This window comes from Melospiza melodia, chromosome 29 (genome assembly GCF_035770615.1).
Source record: "Melospiza melodia melodia isolate bMelMel2 chromosome 29, bMelMel2.pri, whole genome shotgun sequence".
NCBI classification, from domain to species: Eukaryota; Metazoa; Chordata; class Aves; order Passeriformes; family Passerellidae; genus Melospiza; species Melospiza melodia.
Window position 1 is genome coordinate 6079863 of NC_086222.1, and position 12709 is coordinate 6092571.

General features: G+C 45.3%; 1 protein-coding gene across 6 annotated transcripts in view; it reads right to left on the reverse strand.

Moving 5' to 3' along the window:
* CDON (cell adhesion associated, oncogene regulated) overlaps window positions 1-12709 on the reverse strand; it is a 60483-nt gene that overhangs the window by 30103 nt on the left and 17671 nt on the right. For 5 of the 6 annotated variants that reach the window (XM_063178322.1, XM_063178326.1, XM_063178325.1 and 2 more), the window contains 7 exons: window positions 9856-9992; window positions 7573-7845; window positions 5964-6110; window positions 5536-5679; window positions 4519-4806; window positions 3417-3686; window positions 2185-2514 (listed from right to left, as the gene is read on the reverse strand). In XM_063178322.1, coding sequence (XP_063034392.1) covers window positions 2185-2514; window positions 3417-3686; window positions 4519-4806; window positions 5536-5679; window positions 5964-6110; window positions 7573-7845; window positions 9856-9931 — 1528 coding nt within the window. In that variant the 5' untranslated portion in view covers window positions 9932-9992. Of the gene's footprint in view, window positions 1-2184; window positions 2515-3416; window positions 3687-4518; window positions 4807-5535; window positions 5680-5963; window positions 6111-7572; window positions 7846-9855; window positions 9993-11982; window positions 12004-12709 lie in introns of those variants that run through there. The other variant, XM_063178327.1, reaches the window with a different exon arrangement.

Genomic DNA, 12709 nt, shown 5'->3' on the forward strand with positions numbered 1-12709 from the left:
TCATTTTACATTTTGGTGGTTTCTCACTATGATGGCAGCTGAAGTTGTCCTGCCCACTGTTAGACCATGCAATGAATCACAGCCTGGAACAGATCCAGCAGAATTAAAAAAAAAAAGATATATTTTTCAGCCAAATGGGCTCTCTTACTGTGTGCTGGGACAAGGCAAATTACAGGACCAGGTATTGAAGCTGAGAGGTGTTTAAGCTGATCCTTCTGCTGAAGCAATGGAATCCCAGCTGAAGTCATTCAGGTGCTTCGGAAGCGTTACCTGGCAGGAATTCTTCATTAAACAGCTGAGTGTCTGAGCATGTCTTTGGCATGGCTAGGAGCTGCTCTAAACCCCTAACAGCTCCCAGAAAGTCCTCAGAGACTTTTATATCAAAACCAAATGCCTTAACCACCCTCTGCACCATAATCAGCAGCCAGTACAACGTATTAGAAACCGATAAAAGTTAATAAACAAAGCATTAAAATGGAACTCACTGCCATAAAATTCTGAGGCAAAGCACTGGGATTTTTCTCTTTAACACAGGCTGAATTCTGGGATGATATTTAGTTTCATTTTTCCACTCAGCAAGGTCCAAAAATAACTGATTTATAAAACTACATGATGGGATCACTTTCTTGAGGTTTCTTCTTTCTTTTTTTCCCCTAAGTGAACATTTAAGCATCTTTTTATGTTATTTACAGGAGTTTTAAACTCTAACCAAAGAACTTTAAATACAGGGCCACATATTAAATCCCACTAACCTGAAATCTCCCTGGCATTCAACTGAATTAACTGAGGCAAGGTGCTGAAAGAGCTGAGAAACTTAAGTAACTTCATGTAACTAAAAATCTGAATCTGAGTTCTTGTGAAGGGAACTTGGGAGAGTTCAAACCTGTTATTAATGTCACATAATATTCCAATGTGAGGAAAGGCTCTTTCCCATTTTGCTTTAATGTAAGTACTGTCTTTTCCTAGTAGCAATTTAAAAAAATAAATAAAAAATACCACCCTTGCGGGAAATGGACTTGTAGAAAATTCTCAAAACCTGACAGAAGGCTGACATAGTATGTATCTGTATGTAAACACTGAGACAAGAAATGTTGACTTAAAAATGCTATGGAATGGGACAGATATGCTGAGAGAGAAATGGAAATAGAAACAAGTTTTAAAGGATGGTTTTGTAGAAAAGACTAGATACTTTGGAGAAACAGAGATATAGAAACAGAGAAATAGAACTATGAAAGATGTATTGTATTAGGACCTACGAGGGGTAATTTTAGATGATTGGCTTTAAGGCAGGAAAGGCTTTTCATCCCCTCAGCTGCCCCATCTCTCAGTCAGAAAAGGGCTTAGTCTGACACACCCTCAGATAGTTTTTTTCACACAGAAGATGCTAAGCCCATGCAATGCACACAGCATTCCTCCTTTGCCTGAGGTGGGATGGAGGAACTGCTCCATGAAGACAACTAAGACATCTCTGCTTCCTTCCCCTGAGACTCCACCCCACCCGCCTGCCACGAATTTGTTATCCTGAGGCATTTCTTATCCTGAGGCGTTTCTCACCCAAATCAGGGAGCCAAGAGGGAAGGCAGGGGCAGTAACTCACTGAGAGTGAGGAAGGCAGGGGCTGTAACTAACGACAGTGAGGAAGGCAGGGGCAGTAACTCACCGAGAGTGAGGAAGGCAGGGGCAGTAACTCACCGAGAGTGAGGAAGGCAGGGGCAGTAACTCACCGACACTGAGGAAGGCAGGGGCAGGGGCAGTAACTCACCGACACTGAGGAAGGCAGGGGCAGTAACTCACCGACAGTGAGGAAGGCAGGGGCAGGGGCAGTAACTCACCTACAGTGAGGAAGGCAGGGGCAGTAACTCACCAAGAGTGAGGAAGGCAGGGGCAGTAACTCACCGACAGTGAGGAAGGCAGGGGCAGTAACTCACCGACAGTGAGGAAGGCAGGGGCAGTAACTCACCGACAGTGAGGAAGGCAGGGGCAGTAACTCACCAAGAGTGAGGAAGGCAGGGGCAGTAACTCACCGAGAGTGAGGAAGGCAGGGGCAGTAACTAACGGAGAGTGAGGAAGGCAGGGGCAGTAACTAACGGAGAGTGAGGAAGGCAGGGGCAGTAACTAACGGAGAGTGAGGAAGGCAGGGGCAGTAACTCACCGAGAGTGAGGAAGGCAGGGGCTGTAACTCACCGACAGTGAGGAAGGCAGTGGCCAGGGCAGAGCCGTGCTCGTTGCTGGCCTCGCAGCGGAGCCGCCCGGCGCGCTCGGCGCTGACGTTCCGCAGGCGCAGGGAGCCCCAGCCCGCCCGGGGCGCCGAGGGGCACCGGGGCTCTGGCCCTGCTGGGGGAGGGCTCTGTGCTCCAGGGGGGAGCCCCTGGCTGATCTCGAGGCCTCTGCTGTCGTACCAGCGGATCACAGGAGCGGGCAGGCCCGTGGCGTTGCAGGACAGGGTCACATCACCACCGGCCACCACGGTGGTGTTGGCTGGGGAGGAGATGATGATGGGGACGGAGTCTTTGCCTGGGGGGAAACACAACCAAAGCATGAATTCAGCTAAGGGATATGACACTTAATGCCAGAACACGTCAATACAATTTCAAACATCACATGTGGCTCTTTCTAACCATTTTAACCACTATTTCTTCTCTAGACTTCCCTTCCAAACTGAAGAGATCAGCACAGACTCCACCTTAGAGAAGGCTGATAAAAACCTACACTCAAACTGTGCTTTAAATTCTCTAAATGACGAAGACTTGACTGTCAGTGAGGAACACAGCGCAGGCAAGACTGGCTTAGTCCACTCCACACACACAGAGGCCACGAAATCTCTGCTCAGCCAGGCTCTGAACAGCTCACACCAACCATTACTGGTCCAGAGAAGGTTCAAAGCTTCAGCTATGCACGACAGGGAGAGAATGGGGACAGCAACAGTCTTGCCAGCATCCTTGTGCCAGCAGAAATGAACTTCTCTGGGTATTAGAAGGTATCTTAGAGACAAAAGGGATCAAAAACACTGCTGGAACCTGATCCTGCCAATCTGATAGAGGGGAAGCGTGCATTAGCCCCAGACCTGATGATTGTTGTGTAAACTTGATTATGGAACAGGCTTAACTACTCAGCAGCCAATACTACTAAGAGTACCAGCTCACCCAGCACAACAGGATCCTGATTCCATTTAAGAATAAATCCCATCAAGTCCAATCATAAGCTGATTTGATTGCAGCTGATAATCCAGGTTTTAAGTATCAAGTAGCCACACTACCCCAGAAATCCCTGCATCTCTTAAAGTCCAGCTGAAAGCACCTTCTTTGTAAGATTAGTGGTCAGAAACAAATTAATACATAATCTAGGGGGAAAAAATACCACAAAGCTTAAAGTATAAATCCTTAATGTGAGTTCTCAAGGGTTGCAAGTGCTCCTACCTGGCTGGACACGGAGTCTCCCCGTGGACTGCACAAACCCAATCCCATTGTTTCCCACACACTGGTACAAGCCAGCATCGCCCAGGGTGACCCCGCAGATGCTCAGGTGGTTTCCTGTGAGGAGATGCCGTGGGGAGGGCCGGAGAGGAGCCGCGTTGTGGAGCCAGGTGAGGGCGGGAGCGGGGCTGCCCCCGGCCTCGCACCACAAATGGACGCTCGCCCCCGCAGCCACCGTCTGGTCCTGCAGCCCTCTGGAGAGTGAGGCAGGCTCTGCAAAGGGAAACGACTCTGCATAAATGACCTGGGCTAAGTCCTGAAAAAACTGCTGTGAAACATTACACAGGCTTATCACATCCAAAGGCTGAACAAGTACCGCAGGCTGCACAGCCCGAAGCTGGTTTTCCCACACATGGGCTTATTTGAATGGGTTCTCCCTTTTATTTCAACAGCCACATGTTTGCAGTAATCTTGTAAATAAAAGACTTCTATTTTCAAAACAATTAATTAGTGACATCTCCCAAGAAGAGGTGTGTTGTGCGTCAACACCCTGTTTTCTGAGTAACTCAAACACACACATTTTAAAACCCAAACAAAATCTGTCACAAATGCAGAAAAACTCAAATACTAGGAAAATCTGCTACAATGGAAAGGGGAGGTGAGGAATAACTAGCAGCCAAACAAAAGAGGCCAAATATATTATTATGTTTCTTTTGCTTTTGTTGATGTTCTCATCCAAACATATCACCTTCTCTCACCAGTTTTTGTTCACATAGAACCTCAAAAGAAGCAAATCTGGTCCCTGGCACATTACTGACACTGGCACTCTGTAGGAAAATAAATGGATCAGTTCTTTCCTTGGAGTTTGTTATCCTTCACTATTTCATTATTTCAGACTGCAAATGGCTTGAAGAGATAAATAATTACGGATTTTAACTTGGGAGAAATGATGGGATACAGTCATTATAAAGAGATCTGTATTCTTTGTTTTAATATGCTTAAGGCTGAGCAAGAATGCAAGGCTGTTTGGAAGCAGATGCCAAAACTAGCAGGTATACGAAGGGTATGTTTGTTGCCTGGATGTGAAAATATCTTTAATTCTTACCAAGCACAGTAAGCGAATAGTTAACATATTTCACTGCTCCGGAGTCGCCTCCCACCAGGCAGGAGTAATTCCCAGCATCGGATGGCTCCAGCCTGTCGGTGACCAGGTGGGAGTGCAGCAGCCTCCACCTGCCCGTCCTCAGCGCGTCCCGGCCGTCCTTCAGCCAGCGGATGGGGGCTGGAGCTGCCCCGCTGACCACACACTCCAGGGTCAGGGCGCTGTGCTGGGGCACTGCCAGGCTCTGGGCAGCCAGCGGGTGAAGGATGTGGGAGCCACCTGAAGAAGGGCCTGCAGGAAAGGAGATGAATTGTGGAACAGAATCACAGAATGGCTTGGGCTTCTGGACACCTTCCACTAGACTGGGTTGTTCCAAGCCCTGTCCATCCTGGCCTTGAACACTTCCAGGGATGGGACAGCCACAGCTTCTCTTGGCAGAGAGACTCACAGGGCCTTGTCACCCTCACAGGGTCCAATATCTAATCTAAACCTACTCTCCATCAGTGCCATTCCCCCTGTTCTGTCACTCCAGGCCCTCTTTCTCCATTTTTCTTGTAGGCTCCCTTCAGGTCACAATTAGGAAGGTCATAATTATGTCACCCCTAAACCTTCTATTTTACAGGCTGAACTATCCCAATTCTCTCAGCTTTTCCTTGCAGGAGAAACCAACCAAGTTTTTAAATCCCACCCCATTCTCTGTCCTCCTCCATGTCTTTCAAACACTGCACTTGGGACTGAGCACAAGATTGTAACACTGTCTCCCAGAAGTTCTGCTCCAAAAGAGATTTGGGGACAGAAGTATGAGCAGTATTCCCTTTCCAAAGGTGACTGCCTGGGATTTGAAAAGCAGTCATGGTGCTCCTCCACAGTGAGGGAAAATAAGAACTGAATGTGCAAAAAATGCAGGAGAGATTTTGCATACCACGGTGTTGGAGGTACTGATAGGCCCTTGCTAAAAGAGGGATGTTATTTATCCTGTTGGAGCTGTATTAATTCTGGAAAGCTGAACTGAATACTCACGTGTGACTCTGAGCTTCCGTGAAGTGAGTTCTACTCTGAGGTCATGAGTAACTGGGTTGTATGCTGCACACCTGTAGGATCCTTTGTCTTCTGAAGATACATTCAAAATTTGCAGGTTTCCAGATGGAAGAATTAGGTAGTTGTCTGAACAAGAGGGGAAGGTGAAAAGAGGATTAAATTTAGTTTTGCTTCAAAAGATGTCTTTCTTTTTTGTAATTTTTAAAATTAATTTGTCAGCTATAGCTATTTATTCTAAATACAGAATCAAACAGAAATCCCCATGCAAAGGAGACTCATTTATAAGGGTAGGTTTAGATAAAGTAATTTGCACAGGAAGTTTTGCAAGTTTCCAGAGTTTTTTCCTTTAGATTCAAATCAAAAACTCCAGGCAAACTTTTGTTATACTTATATTGCACAAAACACCTCACCTGTTGATTGTTCCAGCCACTTCCCCCGCACTTGGAAGCGAACCTGTGCTTTGGGGTGACTTTCTGGCACCTTGCACCTGATGAGAGCTGTGCCTCCCTCCTCTGCTTCAACAACAGCTGTCCCCAAAGCATCAAAGTCACCTAAACCTGGAGAGAATTGGAACAGGGTAAGAGCAGGCACGGCGTGGGAGAGGGGAAGGGCAGCAAGCTCAGTGTTTGTGTTCACAATACAGTTGGTTTCATGCTGATTATCTTCTCTGCTGCAGCTTTTGGACATTCACATCAACAGCCCTGGTCTATCCTGCAGCCCCTAACACCATAAACCCTCCTTAACCACTTCCTTACTGCAAAAAGCTTTTACCTGGGAACAGTGAGGAGAAAAAATAATTTCTATATCCCCCTCAACTGCTCCCACAAAAGCCAGCAGAGACACTGGAAAGGCTGCAGGACTCCTCACACACTCTGCGGGCACTACAGAAGACAATTCACACTGACAGCAGGAAACCTGTCCATAAAAACATGGAATTGTCTTTCTGGGATGATAATGAGGCAGGCAGAGAGCTCCCAGCACCTTCCTGTGTGCTGCCAAAACCTCCAAGGCAGGAGGGAAGTGTGAAAGCTGCTCTTCTACTCCCTCCATGTTCAAACTTCTTTGAGGCTGTGAAGTTTTCTTATGTTGGCCACCCTTGGAGCTCTCTTGAGAGGGACTGGCCATGGGTCAGTACTTTACCAAAACACTTATAAGAGATTTTCCTCCCAAGGGGATTTTGGACATGCTCCATAGATGAGGTACCCTTGCAGAGAAATCACTCAAACCCTGCTTGACAAAGACCTGATTCAGACAGCCCACAGATCCCAGGCAGACAAACCACACTCAGGCAGGAATATTGTACTCCCATTCTCAGCACTGCACTGTCCTTTCCCTGTGGAAGACATTGCCCTTCCTCTTCCAAATCCCTGGAGGTCACACAATTTACAGATCGAGCATCAAGGCAAAGACTGATCAGAAGAACCAGTGCAACTGAGAGAAGGGAAGCTGTCCCTAAGAGGTGAGAAGACCGTCCCCACCTGAAGAACATCAATACTGGTTTGATCAAATAAAATGAAAATCTGCAGCTCCCACTTATTTCCCAGGCAACAATTCCCACAGATTTCTCCTCAACTCTTACACCTCTACAATGGTGTAGCAGCTCAGCTGCTCCTTCAACATCCTTTGTGAAGGGAAGCATTTGGGAATCTTGTCTTTTCAGGCCAATTCATGGAAATGAATTATTATTTCATTGAATAACATTTGTGTTTGCTGAAGGAGACCCTTGAGATCCTTCAACTCAAAGTGAGGCTGACACCAACACTAAATCCATCAGGTATGGTTTGGTGTAGCTGAGGCTTTAAAAGCCTCCAAGGATGGGTATCCACAAGCTTTCTGAGGAATCTGCTCCAGGGCTGCATCACCTGACAGGTCTCAGATGATGTAATTTAAACAAAAGCCAAGAAGTGTACAATCCATCATATTGTCCCAGAACATTTTGATCTAAAAGTCAAAGGACAAGCCATACAAGCCAGCTGAGGACTGGCAGGGAGCAAAGAACAGGAATGCAGATGAACTTACTGGCCATGGACACGGCGGCCGGCCGGCTCAGCACGGCGCCCACGCCGCTGCTCGCCACGCACTGGTAGCGCCCGCACGTTTCTGGGCTCAGGGACACGATTGTCAAAGATCCTGCCTGCATCTCCACCTCTCCCACCCTGCTCTTCAGAGGCTCCCCATTGAACAGCCAGGAAATGTGAGCTGACGAGGGCTCGGCAGAGCAGCGGAGCTGGACGGGCTCACCAGACTTCTGGACGGTAGATGAGGGCTCAGAAATAAAACGGGGAGTTAGATCTAAAAGGAAAAATATGCATATATTGAGTTAGAGACCAGAATTTTGCATGGACACAGGTGATCAGGTTAACAATGTGTTGACTGGAAGGAAAGACTCACCATATAAAGGGACTCTAAACTCTGAGTGATACTCAAGCAAGTGTTGCCTTTTCCTTGGCAAGAGGAACTCAGGAGAGATTCCTGCTCACTCTAAAGCGCTGGGAAAACATCAAGATTCAAACCCCACAAAGGGATAACAACAATTAAATGGACGTAGGTGCAGTAAGGGGGAGGTATGTCCCCAAGTGTGCACAAGGCACTGGTGTCACAAAAATTGCGATCCCAGTGGATTTATCCAGAGGAAAACAGCAGCCATCACCTGAAGAGATGGAGCACAGGAACATGCAGCTGTAGCTGATCTGTCCCATATGAAGCAGGCCCGGACGTGACTTATAAAATGCTAGAAATGGCAGGAGCCTGCCAGGTATTTACACAGAACCGTCTCCGAGTCTGCAGAACTAATTAAAAATAGCCGGATAAAAAAAAGCTGGACGAACAGCAAAGGCTCTTGCTAATTCCAAATACATGGACTTCATCAGGACAAGGATGATGAATTGGGCATCCATTATCTTTACTGAGTAAAGATGAACAGAAACAGGAAGAGCTGCTAATAAATAAAAGGTTCAATTCCACAGAACTTGGTTATGAGAATCCATTTATTTGCCAAAAGAAAATTCCTGCTTGTTGGAAGAGATTTTTTCCTATCCTGGCCAATGAAACATTGGGAAGTATTTCCATTTGTTTTCTATTGAATTCTCCACTAAAGATTTTGCATGAAGGAAGCAAGAGAAAAGGCAATTAACACCAGTAATATTTAATTGGTTAGTAATGTAAATTAGGAGAAAAAACTAAATTAAAAATAGACACATTGGCAGGGAAAAACAACTTCTATTTCGTAAAGGATCTTAAGGAATTCCAGATAGTACGGGTCAAGATGATATTAAATGACATCCAAGTCAGAGACAGTTTTCTTATAGGTGGGGCCCTGGGTTCATGCTTTTCTTCTCAAGTCAGTCCATCCCAGCTCTGGTTATGAGTTTCAGATGAGAGACTGCACATTTTTAACTGAACCATAAACTATCTGCATAAACATAAAATAAAACTGGAAATTAAAGTGTGGCTTCACTTAACAAAAAAAGATGAAATCCATAAAAATGGTATCCAAGCATTTCGCAGGACTCCAGATGTCCATTTTTAGCTTTTAATTAGAAAACTGTTTTTCCTATTAGTTCAGTTTGAATTTCCAGGGATAAGAGGGAAGCACTGACCTTTCAGTTTGCCTTCCACCAATTATTATGAAATCATACTGCTACTTTCATCTTCGCCCCTGCCCTCACTTCTGACACCAACGCTGCACTTCGCGTAAAAGGCAAAATTGGTAGCAGTGACCCTGCAGCTGGAATTTATCTCCTATGACTGCTTGAAAAATAAAATTTATCCCATTTGCTCATAACGATTGGCTATGAAGTGCTAAAAGTAGTAAAAGCTTCTTTTTTGTGTGGTTACGTTAAGACAAGCTGACTACACAGAGCAGATGTGTCAATTAAAACCATGCCTCTTCTTTTTTTTAACACCAGAGCTGTTCCAACTGCAGCCACGCATCAGCTTTCGGATTTCAAAGGGCTGATTCCCCTCTCCCCCTGAAAATGCAAACCCCTCCCAGCCCCTGGGAACACAAGATGCACTGCGTGCAGCAGAACCGGCGTCCAGCTGAATCCATGGAGATCCCAAGGAACAAGCCCACATATCCCAGAGTTTTCCATGTTCTGGTGCTTGTCCTGAGCCAAGTTTTCACAGCAAAGTCATACTGAGTGTAAGGCTGTGTTTCAGTGCTCTATGCTTCCTTAAAGCAGCTTATTGACAATATCCAGTAAAGTTGGCCACTTTGAAACGCACTCCCAAGTGTTGTTTGTTCCAAAGTTGGAGCTCAACCCCAAAAACTCCAAGTCCCCAGCTTGGGGGAGGCCTTACCTGTGCTGGTGACAGTGACCAGGCTGGTGGCAGCAATGAGGAGCAGTGCCTGGAAGCGCCCAGGGGCTGGATGCATAGCGCCAGATTATCCAAATTGAAAGCCCAAAGCTCCAGACTAAGACAAGGCACGGAAACAGCTACAAAACAAACAGGCACATGTCTACTGTGAGCTTCAGGAGTTTGTCTTTTAACTCTCTTACAACAAAGTGTTTGGGGTTTAAAGAAAAAAAAAAAAAAAAGTACAACCAGGAAACAGCTAATATTCTTTGCAATATAGAAACCATCTGTAAAAGTGAGTTAGAGCTGAACTTCACTGTGGTTCCAAGCACTATTCTTAATGTAAGAGTTTTTCCACAGCTGGGGCATGAGGCGTCCGCATTGAACCGCTCTGCCTTGATAAATTAGACTCCGTTCCACCCAGAGGAGCTGGAGTCCAAAGTAAACAGCTTATCTATTGGAGATAATATTGTTTGCAAACAATAATCATTTGACCATCTATCATCAGGCCGCACTTGTTTTACAAGTTTCTATGAATCTACTGCCACGATACTGCTACCGCTCTCAATTGCTCTAAACCTGCTCACTGAAACCTGTCATCTGCTGGCTGCTTCTGCTGGGCTTTACAGGCAAACCATAGCAATGAAAAAGCACCAATATTAGTCTCATTCTCATTTATGTTCCCACAAAAAAATGGTGCTTTCTCCTATATCCTTTTGTGGCATGCATTATATCCACTTTTATCTCCACGGCTCCTTCTAGAGAGGGCAGTCCTTTCCTTGGCCATATCACACTCGACCATTCAGCTATGTGAGATCTCACTTTCATCATCAAAAATAAAAAATACATCATTAAACCAGCAAAACACAAACTAAGTATGATCCCAGAGGTCGTTTCCAACCTAAATCACTCTACAATAAATTGTTAAACCAGCAAGATAAAAACTAAATCATGGAACCAGCAACAGAACTTGCCCGAGGTGAGTCTCAGGAATGGGGTTTCTGACACTCTGGGTCTCAATCAAACACTGGTTTCTCCAAGAAAACAATAAATCCACAGCTGTCATTCATGTAAATGTCCAATTGGCCTTGTGTAATGCCATGATGGATAAGATCTGAGCTCATTTAGCACAGTTACTTCATTTATCAGCCCAGCCATACAATTCCACTGCTGATAACACTCAACATAGACTTTAAACATCTCATCTATCAGCTGTGTATATAAACATGTATCCAACACACACACAATAACTGGGAGTTTTACTGTTTTACTCAGCACAGAAACAAGTGCAGCAATACACATGCTTGGTAGGAATAAGTCCCAGTTTATTGAGTGTTCATAGAGCCAATTGCTTTCCAAGCTGGATCCAGATATCAACAGCAAAATTATTCCTGTGGTTTATTTAAAAATAACCATATTTTATCACCACAGCATCACTGTAAAGTATATATGCAAATGAAGCATCAGGAAAAGCCTCCAATCATAATTAAATAATCACTCTGGATTTTATGGAGCTGTTTGCCCACAAACTGCACTCTGGGTTACACTGACAGCTTGAGAGGGCAGCAAGAAGCGCTGTCGAGTTCTGCTCCCGTTTCGGGGCAGTTTTATCTGATCCACCAAATTTATTTCAGCTGTTGGGAAGACCCAGCGATCCCGTGGCCCAGGCTGGTTCCCAAGGCGAGCTGGGGCTGTTCTGGGAAGCCACAGATGGCAGAAGAGCCCAGCTGTGCCGAAGGGGTTGGTTTATTTGAATTCTCCCTCGGTTCAAGGGCAGGAGCGCCGCTCCACCAGCGCACGCAGAGGACAAAGTAAACACCCAGAGAACTTGTTAACATCAAACACTTTGCTGAAGAGGGCTGGGGGCAATGTTGCTTTTTGCCAAATCTTCCCTCCACTATTTATTTATCAAAAGCAATGAAACGTATATTCTGGGTCAACTTTAACCCCAGCACATGGAGCTACTGGGTTATTTTGCAGCTGTCTTTTTAAACAAGGCCAGCTCATTATCTTTAACTAAACTTTATCTTCGGAGATCTACTTTATCCAGGCTCTGATTTCCCTCTGTTTATCTTTCTCCTTACATGTTCCTCGCTGCCAGTGTCAACAGCTACTCCTCTTTTGACCTACCAGTTTGGCTTTTGCAGGCTTGTGGAGTGGTAAGATCAACTGCAAAGCACTGAGTACACAGAGCGAGCCACAAAGACCAAAGTTCTCTGACTGGGGGAAATAAAGGAAAAATATTGTCTTTAACTGGAGTAGGATTGTTCAGCAACAACACTTGGGCATCTGAATGAAGCTTCTCAACTTCTGCTTCTGAAGGGATGGCAGAAACATCTTGCTCACTGGTAGATCTGGGAACACAGGGTGAAGATAAGACCCAGCCACACAACCTAACCCAAAAATGCTTCTTTCTTTTTCTTCTGCAGATGGTGACACTACAGAAGCCCCTTGTTAAAAACAGAGAAGAGGGCAAGACCACAGCTCATAGCTTTTGGTCTTTAGAAATCCCAGGGAGAAACTCTGCCTCTAATATTGTATTAAAAAAAGCCCTAGGGATGGAAAAACATGACTCTTCCCCTTTGCTATCTTTTCAATAACCCTGACAGGTTATTTTGACAGCAAACACCAGTCACTGGGGTCCTTTTGGGATCTGAAAGAGGAGCATCTTTGTTAGGTGTGACTCCATTTTAGTGTCCTAGACTACAAGATGAGCTCTGCTTAGAACAACTCTTCACTGTTCCTTGATTGGAAGGATGTACCTCCATCACTTGTGGATCAAACAGTCAGAATTATTTTGAAGTAAGAGGTGTCAGTGTTTAGTAAGAGGTGTCACTGTCTGAGCATTTTAAACTAA